Source organism: Bos indicus, chromosome 21, assembly GCF_029378745.1.
Source record: "Bos indicus isolate NIAB-ARS_2022 breed Sahiwal x Tharparkar chromosome 21, NIAB-ARS_B.indTharparkar_mat_pri_1.0, whole genome shotgun sequence".
Taxonomy (NCBI): domain Eukaryota; kingdom Metazoa; phylum Chordata; class Mammalia; order Artiodactyla; family Bovidae; genus Bos; species Bos indicus.
The window spans coordinates 28,454,947-28,471,053 of record NC_091780.1 but is presented as its reverse complement, the minus strand read 5'-3'; the positions used below and the strand labels follow the sequence as shown (position 1 = coordinate 28,471,053).

The 16,107-nt window shown below is 41.9% G+C and overlaps 2 protein-coding genes across 2 annotated transcripts in view; both read left to right on the top strand.

Annotated features, from left to right (window-relative positions):
• ENTREP2 (endosomal transmembrane epsin interactor 2) overlaps nt 1–16,107 on the top strand; it is a 241,270-nt gene that overhangs the window by 174,121 nt on the left and 51,042 nt on the right. Inside the window, exon 3 of the mRNA XM_070775270.1 lies at nt 10,465–10,575. Coding sequence (XP_070631371.1) covers nt 10,465–10,575 — 111 coding nt within the window. The remainder of the gene's footprint in view (nt 1–10,464; nt 10,576–16,107) is intronic.
• Nucleotides 3,327–6,518, top strand: NSMCE3 (NSE3 homolog, SMC5-SMC6 complex component). Its single transcript, XM_019983835.2, has one exon. It carries the CDS (start codon nt 3,458–3,460, stop codon nt 4,313–4,315), a length of 858 nt encoding a protein of 285 aa, XP_019839394.2. The 5' UTR covers nt 3,327–3,457; the 3' UTR covers nt 4,316–6,518.

The following is a 16,107-nucleotide window of genomic DNA, read 5'->3' as shown; positions in this document are numbered from 1 at the left end:
CCTCAAATACCATTGGTCCACCATAGCCACAGGTTCTGCATCTGTGGATTTAAACAATTGCAGATCGAAAATATGAGAAAAAAGAAAAATCCATAAAGTGCCAAAAAATCAAAACTTAAATTTGCTGAGTGCTGGCAATTATTTATATAGCAGTTAAATTGTACTTATAACTGTTTGCCTAGCATTTATATCATATAGATATTAAAATAATCTAGAGGTGTTTGCTGACGTGCATGGGTTATATGGAGATTCTATGCCATTTTGTATAAGAGCCTTGAGCATCTAAGTATTTTCATATCTGAGGGGCTTCTGGCACCAGTTGCCAGAAGCCAAGGGAGGACTGTTTAACATAAAACCCCTGAAGGAAACACAGGCCCTGTGCTAGGTTTTGGCAAACCTCTCACTCTTAGTCCCCTGAAGCCTGGACTAGTAGTCTCATTTTGTTGATTTGGAAACGGAAGGGAGTGTCAGCAGCTTTCCCTCTAATCTAGATCCATCTGACTCCCAAACCTTTATTTTTCAAGGTCCTGGTATCTGTGTTCTCTGTGTGCTCAGCATATGGTTGAAAGCAGTCTCTGGAGGCAGGCTGCCTGCTTTCGTTCAGATCCACAGCTTCAACTTCCTTGCTTCAGGTCCTTGCTACAGTTAACATTCTTCTCTGTGCCTCAGTTTCTTCATCTGTGTGAAAAGGTCATAAAAGCATAGGCCTCGCAGGGCTGTTGTGGAGATTAAATGAGGTAATACCAAGACTACTTACAAGGTTTGATCCAAGGTTACCTTTGTGGTGATCAATAGCTGCTGCTGTTTATATTTGTTATTACTGTTAGTGTTATTACCACCATCCTCATCACAACAGCTTCCAGTGTCAGCCTGAGGTGGAATGTGGCCTGGGAGACGTCTCCCTGCAGTGCTTAAAACATCACCCTAATCCTATTAATTTACGTCTCTATTTTCCAGACACTGTGTAGAGAGGTGTTTTAAGACTTAAAACTGGTATTTTTTTTTTTCACCCATTTTGAATATGACAATCTGCTATCTGGGCAAAGATGTTGGTGATGGACACTGCTGATTTTCATAGTCACAGGGGTCACTAGACCTGTGGGATTACTGGGTAACTGAAGTGACTACCTGAGCAAGACAAAACACTAAAAAATACCCCAGCCCAGCAGTTGACAATGGCTTTCCTCTTATTTCCCATTTCTGTCATCTTTTGGTAGATTTTTTTAAACTTGAGATACAATTGATCTTTCTGAAGGGACCTTTTGCAGGATTCTCAACTGTAGGAGGTTTCTTTGCACTTGAGTTTAAATTTTAATTTGCAAGGAAACTGAAGCAGATGGATTGTCCCATTGTGAAAGAAAAAAATGAGTGCCTTGATGATACATTCGTTTTTCTTAGCAGGCTTCTGCCATTAAGATTGATGCTTGGGGATATATTGTTAGATCTTGTGTGGAACAGAAAGTTATTACTCATAGTTTACCAGATTTTAGCATACTTGCATCACAACACAGAATATCATTTTACATTTAGTATTGCTTTTCCAGCGCCATTATCAGATTGCATTTTCATAGTAAATTACAACAAAATTTTATGCTACCAACATTTAATGAAATTTTAATAAGGTTGTGTTTTGATGTTATTATTCAAATAATGTGTTGTGAATTGCTTTCCTTTGAGTATATTTGCATTAAAGAGGAACTCGATTTGGTTCTTTGAACAGTTTACCCACTTTCTGGTAGCTTTAAGAAGACAAAGAGGGAAATTAAGTTTCGTCTTTGCAAGTCAGTAAATAGAAAAGGAACACATTTGCTAGGATCTGTGGATCCTAGCAACCCACTCCAGTACTCTTGCCTGGAAAATCCCATGGACGGAGGAGCCTGGTAGGCTGCAGTCCATGGGGTCTGCGAAGAGTCAGACACAACTGAGCGACTTCACTTTCACTTTTCACTTTCATGCATTGGAGAAGGAAATGGCAACCCACTCCAGTATTCTTGCCTGGAGACGGGGTAGCCTGGTGGGCTGCCGTCTATGGGGTCGCACAGAATCGGAGACTGAGGCGACTTAGCAGCAGCAGCAGCAGTAATGACAGCAGATTACAGATGGTTTGAGTTAATGAAATGACTCACGTTGGTTACTAAAGCGGCACAATTAAAAATATAAAGTAGACATTTCACAGATTATGAGGGATGATAACCTGGAGTTTTCGCTTTCTCATTAATCTCTAAGGCTAGAGACTAACATGTTAGCAATTCTTGGTCAGAGATGCCCCAAATTAAATGGTAGTCTCTTGAGACCGACTTCTCTGTTGGTAGCATTCTCTTGGCCATTTCTGCCAAATTTGTGGTTGTGAGCTCAAGGCCTATGCTTTCCATGAGCACGTGCTTCCAAGAGATAATACTCCCCAGACCAAGCAAAATCCCTCCACTCATCGTGCTTTGTGGGTTGACTGTGCCATAGCTGTCCGGCTGACAGAGTTGATTACACAGAGTATCAAGGCTGAAAGGTGAAGAGACCGGGAGAGCCCTGCTTGCGAGACGAGGCTGTGTTTACCATTGTTTCTAAACAGACTCGGGCTTTAGAGAAAGTAACTGGTGGAAAATGGTGAGAAGGGGCTGGCGAAGGCCAACTAGTAGTCCTTGGGGTCTTTTAATTCTCTTTACGCCCAGTTTTGTGTGGAAAAAAAATTGCTCTTCCTTCCTTTCCACGCTCTTCGCCGTATTTTTCTCCCATATTCATCCTGGGAGTTTCCTTCACCTACAAACAGCCCTAATCTCAGAGCTCTCGACTCTCAAGTTTTTACAACCCTGGCCTGGGTGCGATCCTCATCCAAGCCGCACACTAGCTCAGGAGCTCTGCTTCCTGTTCGCCATCTGCAGGGTTTGGTAATAAGAACGACTGCTGCTGCTAAGTCGCTTCAGTCGTGTCCAACTCTGTGCAACCCCAGAGACGGGAGCCCACCAGGCTCCGCCGTCCCTGGGATTCTCCAGGCAAGAACACTGGAGTGGGTTGTCATTTCCTTCTCCAATGCATGAAAGTGAAAAGTGAAAGTGAAGTCGCTCAGTTGTGTCCGACTCTTCGCGACCCAATGGACTGCAGCCTACCAGGCTCCTCCGTCCATGGGATTTTCCAGGCAAGAGTACTGGAGTGGGGTGCCATTGCCTTCTCCGAATAAGGACGACACTTAGTCATAATAAAACCCGCAAGGCTGCAAGGAGTACCAGCTTATTACCGCCGCCGCCGCCCTCGGCCGCCGACCAGACGGAAGCGACCTCTAGACGCGGCGCGGCCTTGATGACGCAACGCGCAGCCTCCGGGACGCAAGCCCGCAGCTTCCGTGACACAACCGCTTCTCAGGGCCCGCCCACAGCTACACGGACTAACGGCTAACCGACCTTCAATCCCTGGCACCGCTGCCGGTTAGTGGGAGTCCGCGCGGTCGGGGTCTCGCCGCCGCGACATGTCGCAAAAGCCGAAGAGCCGGGGCCGCCCCAGCTCCCAGGTCGAGCGGGAGCCGGGTGGCGGCGGCGAGGAGGCCCCGAGTACGTCTCGCGGGCCTGGCGGCGCCGCGTCGCAGCGTCGGGCCCAGGCCTCCCCCGCCCCGGGGCCGCGCTCGCAGAAGCAGCTGGAGCTGAAGGTGGCGGAGCTGGTGCAGTTCTTGTTGATCAAGGACCAGAGGAAGATCCCTATCCGCCGCACCGACATCCTGCGGCACGTGGTCGGCGACTACAAGGACGTGCTCCCAGAGCTGCTGCGGCGGGCGGCCGAGCGCCTGGAGTACGTGTTCGGGTACCGGCTGGTGGAGCTGGAGCCGCGCAGCAACACCTACATTCTGGTCAACACGCTGGAACCGGTGGAAGAGGATGCGGAGGTGCGCGGCGACCAGGGCACGCCCACCACTGGGCTCCTCATGATCGTTCTGGGGCTCATCTTCATGAAAGGCAACAGCATCAAGGAGACCGAGGTCTGGGACTTCCTGCGGCGCCTCGGGGTACACCCCACCAAGAAGCACCTCATCTTCGGGGACCCCAAGAAGCTCATCACCGAGGACTTCGTGCGGCAGCGATACCTGGATTACCGGCGCATCCCGCACACGGACCCCGTGGACTACGAGCTCCAGTGGGGCCCGCGCACCAACCTGGAGACCAGCAAGATGAAGGTGCTCAAGTTCGTGGCTAAAATCCACCACCAGGACCCCAAGGACTGGCCGGCGCAGTACTGCGAGGCTTTGGCGGACGAGGAGGCCAGGGCCAGACCCCAGCCCGCGGGCCCGAGTCCAGCCACTGCCCCTGCCCCAACCCTTTCTCCTGTCTCTTGAAATCTGAGGCACAGCCCAGGGCCCGCTCCCTCCCCGGGGGGAAGGGCTGGAGGTGGGAGGAAGCGTCTTGCTTGTTTAAATTCGTGGTAGTTCCAGGACGTGTTTGCAAACTTTTCTTCTTGTAATGTTTTAAGTCATTTTGATTCTAAACTTTTATTTAGAGGGTGACTTGTTTTGTTTTGCTTCAGTGTCTGTGTTTTTTGGTGTAACCTTGTTAGGTTTGTAAAGCGAATTGGAAAACTTCCTACCCTGATCTGGAACTGCCAAGGAAATATAAGCGAACTGGCCCTTGTCCGGCCTTTGAACTGCCCCACTCTGTAAAGGAAAAGTCTTTATAAATTGAAAACGAAAATGTAATTGCCTATATTCCCTTTTACTTTAACGCAACTATTTAAAAAATCTGTTTTCTATGCATATAAGCATTTTGAGTCATTCTAAGTAATGTGCGTATTGTAGTTTTTCCAAATAATTTTTTACATTGATAATTACTATGCTGTGTGGCTGACCATTTTGTTCAATTTTTTTTGCTACTATAGTTATAATAAATACTGTATTTTTAAAGCAGTTTAGCATTGTGCATTTATTTTAACCCTAAGTCATGAGAAATAAATTTCATGACTGAAAACCAGCATTGTAAGGAAAAAAAACAATTTTTGCTACATATCATTGAGGTAAATAGTGTTTCGTTGAAGTTGCTTTACTTTTATACTAGATTATGATGTAAAATATATTTCTGTGGGTCATGGAAAAGTTGATAAAAGTCTTAGTGATTAACCATGCCTATTTGGGAATCAGACTACTTGGGTTCAGAGTCTGCCTAACTTACAAATTTAAGGAGACTAAGTTGTACACAGACCTTTCCTCACCTATAAAACGGTTGATGCCTGTTACTGTGTATGGTAGTGTGATAATTAGGTATGGAAGTTTATGTAAAGTTATGGGCACACATTTGTTTAAATTTGGCTTTTTTTCCTTGGCTTAGGACTGTTAAAATTTTTTTCTTTTTAAGTTTTTCTTTCATTCTCTTGTAAATCATGACTGTTCTTCTAGTCCGACTCTACTGTGTGGTTTACGGAAAAACAGCTCACCATGGAGCCCACATAAACAGAGCAGAAAGTAGGATCCACCCAGGCTTGGAGGGGGTGTCTGCAGTGTAGTGGACAGGATATGGGGTTTTGAGGTTGTCTGACATCTCAGGACAGTACAGAACCCACCTGCCAATGTGGGAGACCTGGGTTCAGGCCCTGGGTTGGGAAAATCCCCTGGAGAAGAGACTGGCAATCCACTCTGGTATTCTTGCCTGGGAAATCTGAATTCTAGCCTGGTGGGCTACAGTCAATGAAGTAGCAAAGAGTCAGACACGGCTTATCAACAAAACCGCAGCAGCCTGAGTGAACCTGAAAGTGAAAGTGCGCGTCCCTCAGTCGTGTCCGCCTCTTTGCAGCACCGTGGACTGTACAGTCCTTGGAATTCTCCAGGCCAGAATACTGGAGTGGGTAGCCTTTCCCTTCTCCAGGGGATCTTCCCAACCCAGGGATTGAACCCAGGTCTCCCACATTGCTCTTGGATTCTTTACCAGCTGAGCCACAAGGGAAGCCCAGGAATACTGGAGCGGGTAGCCTCTCCCTTCTCCAGGGGAATCTTCCAACCAGGAATCGAACCGGAATCTCCTGCATTCCAGGTGGATTCTTTACCAACTGAGCTGTCAGGGAAGCCCCAAGCCTGAGGCAAAACCCATTTGACCTGCTTCAGTCATGTAACAGGAGAAGGTATTTCTGCTGTTAGGACACCGAGATTCTGGATTGTAACCTGTTCTATCCTGAGTGTAACAGATTGTAACCTGTTCTATCCTGAATGATTCAGAACTTGAGGAAGCTAATACTGGGGACGTTGGAAAGAAGTGTGATATAATGGAAAAGCATTTGGAAAAAGCCCTTTTTGTAGTGACTTGAGCAGATCCTGCACCTAATGAACCCAGTGACTCTGAAGTTAGGAAACAGTACATTGGTAGCAGAAGTGTTGGGTGCTGTGGCTGCATTTAGGAAAACAAACAGGAAAGAGATGAACTCAGAAAATATTTGACTGGTTTGTATCCAGGAATGAACAGAATACAGAAGTATGTTGATATGTAACTACATCTGAACCCCCAATTGGTAAATAAAACAGAAGACTAATTAAATCACATTCTCAGGCAAAAATCAAATCTGTGTTATAGTTGTCACTCTCACTGTTAAAACATGTGAATGGATTCGAGTGGTTTAGGATAAAGGTTAGGTAGGAGTTGGATGCCCAACTAAGATTTTTTAAAGAACAATATGACTGAGAGAAGAAGAGTTGAAGTGTGGCCTGTCCACCAAAAGCATGAAGGTCAGAGGGGCACAGTCAAATCAGTGAGAGAAAGACAGAGAGGACCACAAAGGGAGTAAATATGCGTACAGCAAACCTAAGGTGTGTGTCTAGAAAAGAAGTACAGGTGTACCTAGTGGCACATGGCACCAAATGGAATCAAATTGGTTTTTTTCCCATTATTTTATAATTTTTATTGGGGTAAGTTGATTTACGGTGTTGGGGGGGAAAGGGATAAATTGCAAGATTGAAATCAAATTGTTTTTGAAGAGTTGATCTGTCAAAAGTTTGCCTGAACTTTCAGAGTCTATGACTGCTTGAGGTCTAAATAACCCTTAGGTCTTCACTTTTATGAGCCAACACCTATAGGAAGTACTGCAAAGTGTAGAATCCCAGAGTGGAATCAAGGTACATAGCACCCCAGATGTCATGACCTTGCCTAAGTTTAAAAAAAGAAAAACAGGAAATTCCCTGGTGGTCCAGTAGTTAGGACTCTGAGCTTTTACTGCCGAGGGGCCTCGGGTTCCACCCCTAGTTGGGAAACTAAGATCACACAAGCTGTGAAGCATGTCCAAAAAAAAAAAAAAAAGCTACCTCTAAGAGAAGGGAGGAAGTAGAATGGATGAGGGATGAGATAGAATAAAAGCTAGACTTACTTAAAACTCTTATGGATTTGACTTTAAGATTCTTTTATATAATTGCAAGCAACACAAACTTAGAAAACCATCCCTAACAAAAATGCGACAATAACCTAGGTTCCCAGTTGGTAGCATAACCACACATAAGGGAACTGCGGTGACTCTAGGACACCGTAATTTGGCTACATATCCTGGTAGAATGTTCTCTAAGGATAAAAGGAAACAAAATCCTTGTTTTCAATAATCATGTTTTTGGTGGTAGTATTAGCATTGTTACTTTGAGACTTGTGGGTATCATGAGATTAAATCAGATGGTTAATTATAATGAGAAGTAAGGTTTGGGGCATGGTTGAAAGGAAGTAGAGATATAAGGTTGATGTGATTAAATAAAAACCCTATAATTGTGAATTTGAATCCAAGATTACAGTATGAACACATGATGTGTTATACCTAACAACTGAAAATGCTTAAAACAGTGACCACCCAAGCAGCAAGAGCACCTTTAGCATGAAAACATTGTTATCAAAATATTGTTCAGTTGATAAGTCGTGTCCAGCTCTGTGACCTCATAGACTGCAGCACGTCAGTCTTCCCTGTCCTCCACTGTGTCCTGGAGTTGGCTCAAATACATGTCCATTGAGTTGGTGTTGCTATCTAACCATCTCGTCCTCTGTCAACTCCTCCTCCTCCTACCCTCAATCTTTCCCAGCATCAGAGTCTTTTCCAATGAGTCGGCTCTTCTCATCAGGTGGCCATAGTATCGGAGTTTCAGCTTCAGCTTCAGTATCCGTCTTTCCAATGAATATTCAGGGTTGATTTCCTTTAGGATTGACTGGTCTGATCTCCTTGCAGTCCAAGGGACTCTCAAGAGCCTTTGCCCGCACCACAGTTTGAAAGCATCTATTCTTCAGCGCCATTCTCTTTGAAAAGAATCAGGGCTTACAGGTGAAATGTCTGATTTCAGAACTAGGGCAAGAAATGTGTATGATGACCCTGGAACATGATAGCTTTCAAAGTGAATTAGTATTGTGTCAACTTGAATTGAGTCTCTCTTGCTAACAATTCCAGTGACTGAAACATATCCAATGTGTTTAAGTTTATCCTTCATAATGATTCAAATACACACACACACACACCAAACAAACAATACCTTTGAAGAAAGCTAGGGACCCAACTAGTTTTTTTAAATTGTGTGAAAAAGATTGTATTTGACTCATTCTTTAATGAAGGAACCAGTAAGATGTCACTACCAGTCTAAAAGAGAATTCACAGACTGTACACACATCGGCAATCAAGAATGCAGAAATGAATTTACAAAAGATGTAAAAGTGGTCAGCATCCATGGAGGGATAATCATTGCATTCCACCAGACAAAATTCAGTTATATTTCTATTGTCAAAAATAGTTGCATTAGCATGAATATTCTACATCTTACTGAGTTGTAAAACAAAGACAGCAAACAGGCAACTCGGAAAGGTGCACTAGACAGGATCCAGTATTTTTTTTCCTCCCATTTCAAAGTATTTTACAAGTTTTCATGATACTCTCCCCCTTCTTGATCATATTTTTTGAAGTTTTGTTTCATTAGATTTAAGTGTGGCAAGAGTATTAACTAACCACACAGGCTTGAGTTTATTTTGCAAGTCTAGCAACATATCAGCTAATTATTTTGAAATCTGGAAGATAAATGGAAAGAATCTAACATGTTTCCTTTCCCTATATGAACCTATACTTTAAGGCAAACAGTTGATGAGGAAGAGTCTCCTTCTATATCTTGATTTCCATGAATAAAGAGAGTAGAGATGATGGCTTTAGACTAGCACTAATTTGGAAACCCTAATAAATGAATTGACCTAAGCAATCCTGAAATATGACTGCTAAGGAATGGTGGCACAGATGTAAAGGACAGACTGTGGACACAACCGGTGAAGGAGAAGGTCGGATGAATCGAAAGAGCAGCATTGATATATATACTACCATGCACAAAATAGATAGCTAATGGGAAATTGCTGTATAACACAGGGAACCCAACCTAGTGCTCTGTGATGATCTAGAGGGGTGGGATTGAGGGGAAGAAGGTTCAAGAGGGAGGGGCTATGCGTATACTTATGGCTGATTCACACTGTTGTACAGCAGAAACCACAACATTGTAAAGCAATTACCCTCCAATTAAAAATAAAAGTTTCTTTAAATGGCTGCTAAGATCACAGAGAGATATTATTTACCTTCTGTTAGTCTGAATTTGATCAACCTCTGGATCTATCAATGAAATTACAAAATTTACAAAAGATGGAGAAACATTAAGTGATGGGAGACAAAGTGTAGGCTATAGAAAACTATAGGATTAGTGAACAGATTTCAAGGAAGAAAAAGCCCATAGTGGAAGGAAAAGCACATTAATTTAAAAATATCTAAACTTCAGAGCCACCAGTTTCAGTGTGGAACTCCTTTGTATTTTGTGTAATCTGATTCAAACAAAATATGAAGAAAGATTGAAACAAGTGTGAACTGTAATTATGCATTATTATCATAGACGTGATGGCAGCATTGTATGTTTTTAAAAAGTTTTATTAGAAATATACACTGAAATATTTAAAGATGAAGTCATATGCTGTCTAATATTTGCTACAAAATAATTTGGAGGAGAGAGAGTATAAATGATAAAACTAACGGCGACTGGATTAATCACCCCTGATGCTGGATGATGGGTATGTGGGTGGGGTTCATTTTACTATTTTCTTTGGTTTTACATGTGTATGAAATTTTCCATACCAAAAATTAAAAGGCATAGACTTTCTAATAAATACATTTCTATCACTTGATTTTCTTTAGTAATTTATATATCACTCGTTATTTTTGAGAGTATGTATCAATAACACTATGTTGAGACTATGGAATGTATAGTATTTTCAAGTTTAGCTTCTAAAATATTTTTATATTTCAAATAAAATCATGGTTGCTGGCTATGGCTTTTCAGACACTACCTTTTCTATTTGATTTAAGGTAATATCATTTTAAAATTTTTAACAAATAATGCTTTCCTTGGAAACATAGAAATGTTATTCGTGTGATTATTTGATGGTCTGAAAGTTTTTTGAAAGCCAAATCATTTTTCCTCTGATCTCTCCCAGTAAATGATCAATTTCTTATCTGGTTTGTTTCCAGATAACCTTTTTCATGCTGCTCTCGGCAGTGTGTGTGATGCTGAATTTGGCTGGTTCAATACTTTCCTGTCAGAACGCTCAGCTCGTCAACTCCCTGGAAGGCTGTCAGTTGGTGAGTAATGAAAGGCAAAGCGTTTGATAAAGGTCATGTACTTTCATTTTACATGAAAGGGATTTCAAAAATAATTTTACTGTATCCTTGGGTTTATTCTGATGTTTTAGCATTGTCTAAGGAATTCATGATGATTCATTTCTTAAAAATTCTCCCAAATCAATATTGGTTCTACTAGTAAATCAGTTACTATTAGTGTAGCACTGTTTTAGATGTCTAGAGTTTTGCCAAGAGAATGCACTGGTCATAGCAAACACCCTCTTCCAACAACACAAGAGAAGACTCTACACATGGACATCACCAGATCGTCAACACCGAAATCAGATTGATTATATTCTTTGCAGCAAAAGAAGGAGAAGCTCTATACTGTCAGCAAAAACAAGACCAGGGGCTGACTGTGGCTCAGATCATGAACTCCTTTTTGCCAAATTCAGACTTAAATGGAAGAAAGTGGGGAAAACCACTAGACCATTCAGGTATGACCTAAATCAAATCCCTTATGGAAGTGGAAGTGAGAAATAGATTTAAGGGACTAGATCTGATAGACAGAGTGCCTAATGAACTATGGACGGAGGTTTGTGACATTGTACAGGAGACAGGGATCAAGACCATTCCCATGGAAAAGAAATGCAAAAAAGCAAAATGGCTGTCTGAGGAGGACTTACAAATAGCCTCGAAAAGAAGAGAAGTGAAAAGCAAAGGAGAAAAGGAGAGATATAAGCATCTGAACGCAGAGTTCCAAAGAATAGGAAGAAGAGATAAGAAAGCCTTTCTAAGCGATCAGTGCAGAGAAATAGAGGGAAACAATAGAATGGGAAAGACTAGAGATCTCTTCAAGAAAATTAGAGATACCAAGGGAACATTTCATGCAAGGATGGGCTCAATAAAGGACAGAAATGGTAGGGACCTAACAGAAGCAGAAGATATTAAGAAGAGGTGGCAAGAATACACAGAACAACTGTACAAAAAAGATCTTCATGAAAGAAAAAGGGTAAGGAAAAGAAAAGGGTATAACTTTCCTTTTCTCCTTTGCTTATTATCCCAGATAATCACGATGGTGTGATCACTCACCTAGAGCCAGACATCCTGGAATGTGAAGTCAAGTGGGCCTTAGGAAGCATCACTACAAACAAAGCTAGTGGAGGTGATGGAATTCCAGTTGAGCTATTTCAAATCCTAAAAGATGATGCTGTGAAAGTGCTGTACTCAATATGCCAGCAAATTTGGAAAACTCAGCAGTGGCCACAGGACTGGAAAAGGTCAGTTTTCATTCCAATCCCAAAGAAAGGCAATGCCAAAGAATGCTCAAACTACCACACAATTGCACTCATCTCACACACTAGTAAAGTAATGCTCAAAAGTCTCCAAGCCAAGCTTCAGCAGTACGTGAACCATGAACTTCCAGATGTTCAAGCTGGATTTAGAAAAGGCGGAGGAACCAGAGATCAAATTGCCAACATCCACTGGATCATCGAAAAAGCGAGAGAGTTCCAGAAAAACATCTATTTCTGCTTTATTGACTATGCCAAAGCCTTTGACTGTGTGGATCACAATAAACTGTGGAAAATTCTGAAACAGATGGGAATCCCAGACCACCTGACCTGCCTCTTGAGAAACCTGTACACAGGTCAGGAAGCAGCAATTAAAACTGGACATGGAACAACAGACTGGTTCCAAATAGGAAAAGGAGTACGTCAAGGCTGTATATTGTCACCCTGCTTATTGAACTTATATGCAGAGTACATCATGAGAAACGCTGGGCTGGATGAAGCACAAGCTGGAATCAAGATTGCCAGGAGAAATATCAATAACCTCAGATATGCAGATGACACCACCCTTATGGCAGAAAGTGAGGAACAACTAGAGAGCCTCTTGATGAAAGTGAAAGTGGAGAGTGAAAAAGTTGGCTTAAAGCTCAGCATTCAGAAAATGAAGATCATGGCATCTGGTCCCATCACTTCATGGCAGATAGATGGGGAAACAGTGACAACAGTGGCTGACATTATTTTTCTGGGCTCCAAAATCACTGCAGATGGTGATTGCAGCCATGAAGTTAAAAGAAGTTTACTCCTTGGAAGGAAAGTTATGACCAACCTACACAGCATATTAAAAAGCAGAGACATTACTTTGCCAACAAAGGTCCGTCTAGTCAAGGCTATGGTTTTTCCAGTAGTCATGTATGGATGTGAGAGTTGGACTATAAAGAAAGCTGAGTGCAGAAGAATTGATGCTTTTGAACTGTGGTGTTGGAGAAGACTCTTGAGAGTCCCTTGGACTGCAAGGAGATCCAACCAGTCCATCCTAAAGGAGATCAGTCCTGGGTGTTCTTTGGAAGGACTGATGTTAAAGCTGAAACTCCAATACTTTGGCCACCTGATGCGAAGACCTGACTCATTTGAAAAGACCCTGACGCTGGGAAATATTGAGGACAGGAGGAGAAGAGGATGACAGAGGATGAGATGGTTGGATGGCATCACTGACACAATGGACATGAGTTAGTGATGGACAGGTAGGCCTGGCATGCTGCGGTTTATGGGGTCGCAGAGAGATGGACACGACTGAGTGACTAAACTGAACTGAAGTAGTGATTATATTCTAACATTTGTTGCATTGATTTTTCTCTGCACTGAAGTTTTGAAAATCAATTTTGTAAGTCTGTTCTAAGTGCTGAGATAACATATAAGCTTGATAATGAGTGCATCCAAACAATTTAGTTCTCATTTTCCAATTTAAAAAGAGAATTATCTTTTCAATCCTGGAAAATTATAGATGGTGTGCTGTGGACTGAATTTTTGTTTGTTGAATGAAACCATTATATTTTATCACGATTTGGCTTCTGATTTGGTTATATTGAAACGTGCGTGTGGTATGCACTGTGTGGCTGGGGTAGAGATCAACCTGTGTCCCGTGACATTCAGTGCAAGTGCCAAGTGACCCCTGATGTGACCCTGGCGGCTGAGTATGGGGCACTGGCATTTGTTTCTTTAACTTAGAGCCATGCCTCTTATTTTCTTGGGCTCTGACACTGCAGATGATGACTGCAGCCATGAAATTAAAAGATGTTTGCTCCTTGGAAGAAAAGCTATGACAAACCTAGACAGCATATTAAGAAGCAGAGACATCACTTTGCTGACAAAGGTCAGTGTAGTCAGAGGTATGGTTTTTCCAGTAGTCATGTATGGATGTAAGAGTTGGACCATAAAGAAGGCTGAGCCCAAAGAATTAACGCTTTCGAATTGTGCTCCTGGAGAAGACTCTTGAGAGTCCCAACCAGTCAATCCTAAAGGAAATCAACCTCAAATATTCATTGGAAAGACTGATGCTGAAGCTGAAGCTCCAATACTTTGGCCACCTTATGTGAAGAGCTGACTCATTGGAAAAGATTCTAATACTGGGAAAAACTGAGGGCAGGAGAAGAAGTGGGTGGCAGAGGATGAGATGGTTGGATGGCATCACTAACTCCATGGGCGTGAGTTTGAGCAAACTCCAGGAGATAGTGAAACTAACCTGGCGTGCTGCAGTCAGTCCATGGAGTCGCAAAGAGACACGACTGAATGACTGAACAGTAACAATGCCCTCACAGCTACCCATGCACTGGCCGTCATTTCTGAGAGGTCAGGGGCTATGCTGAACTGCTGCTGGCGTTTTTATTAACAGTGTCCAGGGTTTTTATTTGTTCTCAGAAGACTAGGGAAAGGCACATCTCCATCATCTTCTTGGAAGCCAAAATGCAATTGATTTTTGTATATTTCATATGTTGAAATTTTTTGTTGACTCTAAAAGTTTTCCCAAAATTATCTTTTAGTTTCCAGGTGGACAGCCATATAAGCTAGGAAAATAAAGGTGCTTTCCTTTTGTTACAAATTTTATAGAGCATATTTTTTCTTAACTTTTTACGTTGATTGATAAGTATTTAGTACCTTGTGATGCAATAGAGCTTTTTATTTTTTTAACTGAAAGAAAATTGCCTTACAATGTTGTGTTGGTTTCTGCCATACAGCAGGACAAATCAGCCGTAACCTCTCTCTGGAACCTTCCTCTCCTCCCACATCCCACCCTTCAAAGTAGACCTTTTTTTATTCTTCCAGTTTTATTGAGATATAATTTACATACAACACTGTATCCAGGTATACAGCATAGCAATTAAAAAACCTTTTTTTATTGGAGTCTAGTTGATTTACAATGTTGTGTTAATTTCTGCTGTACAGCAAAGTACATCAGTTATACATATACATATATTGACTTTTTTAGCTTCTTTCCCCATACAGCATCATGATTTGAGTTACATCATGAGATGATTATCATAGTAAGTTGTTTTTTTTTTTTTTTTCATAGTAAGTTTTGTGAACATCCATCATCTCACATAGATACAAAAATTTTTAAATAGCAAAACACTTTTCATGGTGGATAACGAATGAGTAAGTTGAAGCCTATGGACACAGAGACTTAGCAAGAATGGAATTTAAAAATCATCCGTGGCTAATCCTCTTATTTTAGAAATGGTTGAAGAGTGAAAGTCTGTATCAATCAGATAGTTTATATAAACCAGAATCCCACAAGTCCTTACTTTTACATCATATCTGTTGGATCTGAAAAAAATATCTTCTCAAAGCCATGTTAAAATGGCTACAGAAACTTGTTTTTGATTTAATACACAATGAACACCTATAGAAATGTCACCAAAAAATGCTTTTATTTCCAGAATAGAAATGGAAGAATTGCTGCTAAGTCGCTTCAGTCGTGTCTGACTCTGTGCGACCCCATAGACGGCAGCCCACCAGGCTCCCCCATCCCTGGGATTCTCTAGGCAAGAATACTGGAGTGGGTTGCCATTCCCTTCTTCATGGAATCATCCTAAGCCAGGGATCATCAAACCGTCGTGTCTCAGATCTCCTGCGTTGGCAGGCGGATTCTTTACCGCTGAGCCACTGAGAAGCCCAGAGATCTACTGTCCATTTTTTCAAATTCCTGCCAATGATAACATATCCCATCCACAATATTAACATTGAGGCAATCAGATTTCCCCATCTTTACTTATATTCATTTGTCTGGATGGGTGTGAGAGTGTGTCTATTGCTTTATGCGATTTTGTCACTCGTGTAGGTTCACATATCCACCACCACAGTCAAGACACAGAACTGTTTCAACACTGTGAGGATCCCTCATGTTGATCTTTTTATAACCACATTCATTTCCCTTTTGCCCACTCTTAACTTCTGGAGACCCCGAATCTGTTCACTATTTCTCAAAAAAAAAAAAAAAAAAAAACTCATTTCCAAAAAGTTGTGTAAATGAAAACATGCATATGCAACCATTTGGAACTGGCTCTTTTTATTCAGCATGATTCCATGGAGGTTCATCCAAGGTGTTGTTGTGTATATCAGTGGTCCTTTCCTTTTCATTGTTGGGTAGCACTGCGTGGTACGTAGGATGACAGCATGTTTAACTAATTACCTGCACTACCTCTGGTTTTGTCTGTTATGTATAAGGCTGGTATGAACATTCATGTATGTATTTCTGTGTGAACATAAG

Excerpts from the sequence above, each read along its gene's own strand:
- NSMCE3 (XM_019983835.2), top strand. The coding sequence starts at position 3,458 with ATGTCGCAAAAGCCGAAGAGCCGGGGCCGCCCCAGCTCCCAGGTCGAG.